The sequence below is a fragment of the Crassostrea angulata genome, chromosome 2 (assembly GCF_025612915.1).
Source record: "Crassostrea angulata isolate pt1a10 chromosome 2, ASM2561291v2, whole genome shotgun sequence".
In the NCBI taxonomy this organism is placed as follows: Eukaryota; Metazoa; Mollusca; class Bivalvia; order Ostreida; family Ostreidae; genus Magallana; species Magallana angulata.
Genome location: NC_069112.1, coordinates 16,857,746 through 16,864,884, shown reverse-complemented (window position 1 = coordinate 16,864,884; position 7,139 = coordinate 16,857,746). Strand labels below are relative to the sequence as shown.

Sequence of the window (7,139 nt, the reverse complement as noted above, 5' to 3'; positions counted from 1 at the left end):
TTTGTTTATTACGTACTTCAAAATAATGTTCTTAAGAGTTGTAACAAGGAAAGTTTTTTTTTCTTGGAGATTTTTTTTGTGGATTTTATGCGAATGATTGTAATCGAAATCATATTTGATTTAATGTTTGTGTTCGTAATTTTTAAACATGCAGATAAGTTTGAACAGCATTGGATCGTTACTGACAGGTTTTGTTTTCATAACTAGTAAGTTTTTAGTCAATTTCCACCTTTTTTAAAGAACAACCTGTTTTTAAATGTTTTCTGTGTATACAGTTACATATTCCAGTGTCTTTGTCTTTGATAACACTACGAATCGATTTTGAACCTTACAATCCAACAAATTCAAATGAGGTATTATTGGGGCACTTTGCGTCGTATTATAACGCCCTAGGAGCTTCATTGGATTTGAACACGTCCTGACCGAAAGTATCATCTCATAATACTCAAATAATGAGTCTTTATTCCTTAACTAAATTCAGAGTTTAATCTTCCTGCTGGCTGGAGAGTTAAAGCGAGAGCGCCAGCAATAAGCAAATCTCATTTTTCATGAATGTATTATAAAATATTGAACCTATTATGCATACACTGTTGGGTATGTTTTAAATAGCTTTAGATTTGATAAAGCCATTTAATTTACGTTTTTCTTTAATTTTTGACTCTAAATTTTTAATGTCATAAATAAGAAAAGATCACTCAATGTACAAATCAATATTTTGTTTTTGAATTAACATATTTCTGATATCGGAATGCTTTTACTATAAAATGAAAACTATTTTATTCTTGCATTTCTGGTTTTCATTAGGTATCTCATCACTTACTCTGAAGACTAAGAACGTAATTTTTGAGGATGGCGATAGCATTATTCTTAACTGTACCTATTTTAAAATAAACACTGAATACATCGCTTACAGAACCATCAAATGGCAGAAACTGATAGGCGATGTATTTAGAAATATAGCGCTGTTTTCGCCTCCTGGTGGCTATCGGCCTTACATTCCCTATGAAATGCAGCCTTTTTACAACAACAGGACAGAGCTTATTGCACCAAACATCTCGCGTTCTGCTGTAATGATTATAAAGGACCCTATCTGTAGTGACCAAGGAGTTTACCGATGCTGGATAGAATACTACTCCGAGAATTCAGTAAAAGAACAAACCAGTGGCTCTGTTGTAAAATTAAAATGTAACTACACCTTTTTTATCAATAAAAAACAGTTCTATTAACTCATTTTCGTACAGGATTAACTCTTTAAAATATAAATAATTATTCATTGTCATTTTAATTTACAATAAAATTCTTTGAAAAAACAATTTTGATTTGTTCCATCAATAAATATTGTTATCAGTGGGCTTTTTTTCCATATGAGATAAAGAGCATATTTATCAGTGCATATACTCTTGATTGTTTTAGCCAATCCAAAAGAACCTGAGAAGTTTCAGTTGTTTCCAAACGAACTAGATGAGAAACAGTCTATTAGTATATTATGTAGTGCTAATGTCGGAAGTCCGTTGGGAAATATTAAGATCTGGAAAATATCTCAATACAATGATACACCTGTATTGTTACACGAATCCGAAGCTACAACAAATGAAACAGGAAAATGTACAGAATTTATAGATGTCCACATTACTTACACTGTAACGAGAGTCGACAATGGAGCTCTATTTCGATGTTCATCGCAAAACAACATGACCCAAGGCCCTGGACCATACAAGGATTCCTTAAAGATCTCTGTGCTTTGTCTGTATAGTTACATTTTTTAATCATATTTCATAAATTTATTGTTTACTATTGGTATACGGTAAGTTTTGTTTAAAAATTAACGGAAAATCAATTTTTAAGTAAAAAAACACACAACATAAGATTTTTGAGCTGAGGCTGAATAAAAATCATATATTTGCAAGAATTGTCTACGTTTTAGCGATCTAAATCAACTGTTGAACTACTAGTATGAACTGTGAATGAGAAGAACTGACGAATAAAAGTTGATTAAAAACCAATTATTTAAATCAAAATTTCAACGAGAGGGAATTGTAATTTTTAATCTTTTTATCAAGGAAATAAATCCATTTCTTTCTTTCGCATATGTTGATAACGGTTGATAATTTATTTTTCAATTACAGATGTGCCTGATAAGCCTGTAATAACTTTGACTCCTCTCAAGTCTCTCTATTTTGTTGGAGATTACCTCACAATCCAGTGTATTACTGATAGTAACCCGCCACCCGTTTTCACCTGGAAATTTCAGCCTCAAAACAAATCCTTAGAAACCGTGATAAAAAAGTCTCCTGATATTTCAAAGCTAGTGTTCGATACACTTAAAACTACCGATTCTGGGACTTACAGTTGCATGGCAACCAATGCAGCTAGACTAAATTCTGCGAACGTGACCTCCTCTGTTTCTATATATGTAAGTCATTCTGAGATTAGCAACCAGGGATGCAATCAGTGCGGATATATCACGGTATGTCAGCAATATGATGGAAAGACTGAGTGTGTCACCAACAAATGGGTTCCTATTGCAATTGTGTTTATTCTCATTAGTGTTTCATTTGCGGTTGCTTCGATCGTTTTGATCAAGAATAAAAGGTAAAAACCAAAGTGCAAAACACAAAGGTACAAACACCCATTTATTTACCCAGCTGAATTTTAAACTTATAAAAACTTATCAATTTTAAAGCTAACAGGATGTGTATAAGGCAATTCATAATTAAACAACAATAGAGTGCTCTTTGATCTGCTATCTAGTATAATCAAAACAAGTTCCGTCCCGAAATGAAGTACTTTTTATACAACAATTGTTTTAAATGTGTTATCTGAGTGTTATATAAGACAAATAGAAAGAAACTGTTTTATTTTACAATCAAACGTTTCCTTTCTTTCTCTAGTGCCTCACAAGACGACGGGGGGTACCAGGCACACGCAGAAATTGCCAACACGCACGTGTAAGTCTAAGCATATCGATTTATAAATGATTATTAAATATTGCGACTGGGATTTTACCCGCTTGGAACTTCAAACCAGAACTGTGTGATTATGAGTGGTTAAGATATGGTTTGTAATTTAGTAATGAATTATTTATAGACTAAAATACCAATAAAACATACAGGTTACATGTAAGCACTTTGATATTTTCAGCCACCGTCCTATGCTTACAACAAGGAAACACTGAACTTCAGTTCTAGAAATGAGCAATCATCTCCATGCTTAAGCATTTTCTTGTTGCGAAATATTTTTATTTTCGAAATGTAACCTAAAGTGTTTGTTCTCGCACAAAAACCATAAGCCTCAATTTATTTTTCTTCATAAGTGTCCATATATCTAACCTATAATGATGTAAGTTTGATGTAGTTTTTTTAAAAAAGTCGGAAAAGAAATAGATAACCTATAGTTAGTATATTTATGTTTCATTTCAGATATTCAGCATTACAATCTCACCAAGCGGAAACTGGTGTATATACAACGTTACCATCTCACCAACCGGAAACTGGGGTATACACATCGTTACAATCTCACCACCCGGAAACTGGGGTTTATACATCGTTACAATCCCACCAGCCAGAAACTGGGGCATATACATCGTTACAATCTAACCAGCCAGAAACTGCGGCATACACATCGTTACAATCTCACCAACCGGAAACTGGGGTTTATACATCGTTACAATTTCACAAGCCAGAAACTGGGGTATATACATCGTTACAATCTCATCAACCGGAAACTGGGTTATATACATCGTTACAATCTCACAAACCAGAAACTGGGGTATATACATCGTTACAATCTCAGCGACCAGAAACTGATGAATATACATCGTTACAGTCTCAGCGACCAGAAACTGGGGAACACGGATCGTTACAATCTCACAAACCGGAAACTGGTGAATATACATCAATTGACAATGTATCGTGATTTTTAACTAGGTTTGAGAGGACAGGAAGTGCGTTTTATACAGATGTAACTATATTGTATTATTTGGTAATTGTTTTATCAACGTCATTAAAGCATAATGACAGATCATACCAATGCAATTTGTAAATAAATAATCAGTTTTTCTCCGTGCCTTATTTTATATTTACAGTTGTTTTATTTTTACGAAATTTATGTGTCCCAAATGTAAAACACCGACAATTTTTACTTTTTAATTTAAAAGTTTTGAAATCACAAAAATAAATAAAACATGTCGGAGTTAACCATTTCCGAGAATTGCCAACAAGCAAAAAAAAATTAACATTGTTTATCTTTTACATTTTTTGTTTGTCTTGTCATTTTTCTACAATACACACGGAGAAAGGTATTAATATTACGTCACAATGTATCAAAAGTACATCAATTACACGAAACGAATATAGTTTTCTACAACAACGTAGATAATTCCAAAATAGCCCAGTCAATTTTCTACAGGGGTATGGGTACTTTTCATCCTTAAACCACAAACAATGGTGCCTTAAGTCATTTAATTCAATTCTCTGTTTCTCTATAGAACGAGAATATCGTATAATCTGCTTTTATTGTCTATCATCCGCGCTATCGATTGAGAAACGTGACATTATCTGATAAGATACTACATGTATGACCAAAGTGATATTCAACCTCTTAAAATTGTCCACACCATGTTTATGTGCATTTCGCGCTGAATCAACTGTCCTGTCGACATAATCAGTAAATACATTAAATATACACTGTTTGTCATTTCTTTGTTCTTAGCACGATTTTTGGACTTAGTTCAATGAGATAGAATTAAAAAGTTTTCATTTAAGGTTTAAGAGTTTCATCATTTTGTTGTCACCACATTGCCAAAGGTTTTTTTTTTATCATATACAACACACATATTACCTATATATTACTAGTAATAATGTTAATGTGAAAGTATAATGCATTGTACAATAGAAAGCTAAAACACGATTTAACAAATAAATTTACAGTGTTGCACAAAAGAATTACATGTAGACATGGCGTCGGTGATAATTAGATGTAAAATATATGCAATGTATAACAACAATAACATTTGACTAATAATGTCCTCATATTAAAGTCTGGTATTTGCCGATGGAATTAATTAGTCATGTATTGAGTCATTAAAATTGATTGTTAATTATGAGAGCTTAGAAAAATGTCAAAATCTCCACCTGTTTCAAATGGTGTTTAAACGAACGCAGTAACAAAGGAAAACAGGAAATTAAAGTACCAAAAGGTTAATATATAAAACTCTTTCGTTTTGGCTTTTCAAATGGCATTCTAATGTGGGTATATATGTTTATATTCATGGCTTTATTGTACTCCATATGATTTCCGAAGCATGCAATATAATTTATTTGGATAATTAAACATTACGCAACACATTCAAAACAGAAATAAACTATTAAAATATTATCATAGAGTTTTATTCTTGTCCCTTGTCACGAGGTACTTTGATCTAATCAATTTGCAATATTCATTGGAATTTAATTAATGGAATTTCGTTTCGTTGAGACGAAAACTGAAAGACAATGTTTCTGAAAATAAAAAAAAATTATATGTTTATATTTATATTTACATTTATATAAAAATGTTTATATTTTTTCGGGTTTTTTTTTTTATTATTATTATTTTCTTTCCTAGGTTAACAGTATATTCAACGGAAAACCAATGTCCATGGTTTTGGTTGTAGATTTGGAACATATATTCAAATGAAAAAATCTGACAACAAAATTGAATGACAAAATCGTTGTTTATATTAATATTTTCCTCGTCAGAACTTTATATTTTAAGATTAAATTACTAAATCCATTATAAAATGGACCCTTACATACAACACATCAATGATTGTTAAGAAAACATCCATATTATACCACCCATGCAATATATTTTATTCCAACAACCGCTTTATTTCATATTTATGAATTTGAATTACCTTGAATGCATTTTACTCTGTCAATTTTTTTAAAGGATCACATATCATTAGTGTCTAAAAAGGCCCAGAGAAATGAACATCATCATTTATCTGAAAAACTTCCTTTGTACGGATAAATATATCAATTTTTTTTCATAATTTTCATTTTGATCCAAATCGCCACAGTTTTTAAAGTGCATGTATGACATCGGAAACTTAACAGTTGCCGCCGTTTAGGCATTGTCAACATAAAAAGCTTGCTTTAAGTCATATATTTCTTTTAGAAAACATAGAGTAATTGCTTAAAAAAAAATTAATCAACGATGTATCTATCCAAAACTTATGTAAAAGTGACATTATATTCCTTGTTCATATGTTTCTTCTATATTTCACCTTTGAAAAGGATCAAAAGAATGTCCAACAGTTTTTGACTTATTCTGATAAAAATAAAAATATTGTTACTTATGACGTCATATACTGCCAAAGAGTGTGAATAAATAGTTGTATAAACTCTTCAAAAAATTTACATACGGTATAATGTACCTGAAACACTTTTTAAAAGAGCCAATAATAGGCCCGCATTTGACTCATGTCATATACATTATATAACTCTTCCGTTAAAAGTTAAAAGTAAATTATTTTTAATTTTCTTTAGTATTATATAATGCTTATATGCCGAGACAAATTCTGTTTAAAAAATATCAGTGATGTTTTGAGGCCCGTTAGGGTCGAGAACTATTTGATATTTTTTCATACAGAAGTGTTTAAGACATATATCGTTCTTAAAACACTGTCATTGAATTTCATTGTTGATTTACCTGAGACAGTGTCATTTTGAAGGATATCAGTACTGTGACTACTGTTAGTGAGGCTGACTAATATTGGACTGTCACAGGTATACTGCTGGTACAGGTATACTGCTGGTACAGGTATACTGCTGGTACAAAGGAATTACACCACAACAGTTTTTTAAAGCAGACATAAACTTTGGCTATTTTTACCCAGATTATTTATTAAGCAAACCAAACTAATAAACATTTTTCAATATTCATGCCCTTACCGGGTAGTAGCTTGTTTGTGCAAAGGATCTCATATGCCTGTGCAAGCAACACGTTTGACTAAATACAAATATCAGTTAAAGTTGTTTTAAGTTAGCTGTTCATTCATGAACATTATATAATACGAAAACCTCTTAAGAAATTTGTCAAGTAAACTTCTTAATCCATTCCAAATACATAGTTTCTTCTGCGACAAATGATGTTAT

At 31.5% G+C, this 7,139-nt stretch overlaps 1 protein-coding gene across 1 annotated transcript; it reads left to right on the top strand.

Moving 5' to 3' along the window:
* LOC128173096 (nectin-1-like) lies at positions 1 to 4,016 on the top strand. Its single transcript, XM_052838821.1, has 6 exons — positions 1 to 206; positions 805 to 1,185; positions 1,414 to 1,743; positions 2,127 to 2,592; positions 2,892 to 2,948; positions 3,420 to 4,016. Exons 1-6 carry the CDS (start codon positions 149 to 151, stop codon positions 3,913 to 3,915), a joined length of 1,788 nt encoding a protein of 595 aa, XP_052694781.1. The 5' UTR covers positions 1 to 148; the 3' UTR covers positions 3,916 to 4,016.
* The last annotated feature ends 3,123 nt before the right edge of the window (positions 4,017 to 7,139 follow it).

Excerpts from the sequence above, each read along its gene's own strand:
- LOC128173096 (XM_052838821.1), top strand. The coding sequence starts at position 149 with ATGCAGATAAGTTTGAACAGCATTGGATCGTTACTGACAGGTTTTGTT. Across the intron at positions 1,744-2,126 it reads CTTAAAGATCTCTGTGCTTT|ATGTGCCTGATAAGCCTGTA; the intron begins GTCTGTATAGTT and ends TTTCAATTACAG. Across the intron at positions 2,949-3,419 it reads GAAATTGCCAACACGCACGT|ATATTCAGCATTACAATCTC; the intron begins GTAAGTCTAAGC and ends GTTTCATTTCAG.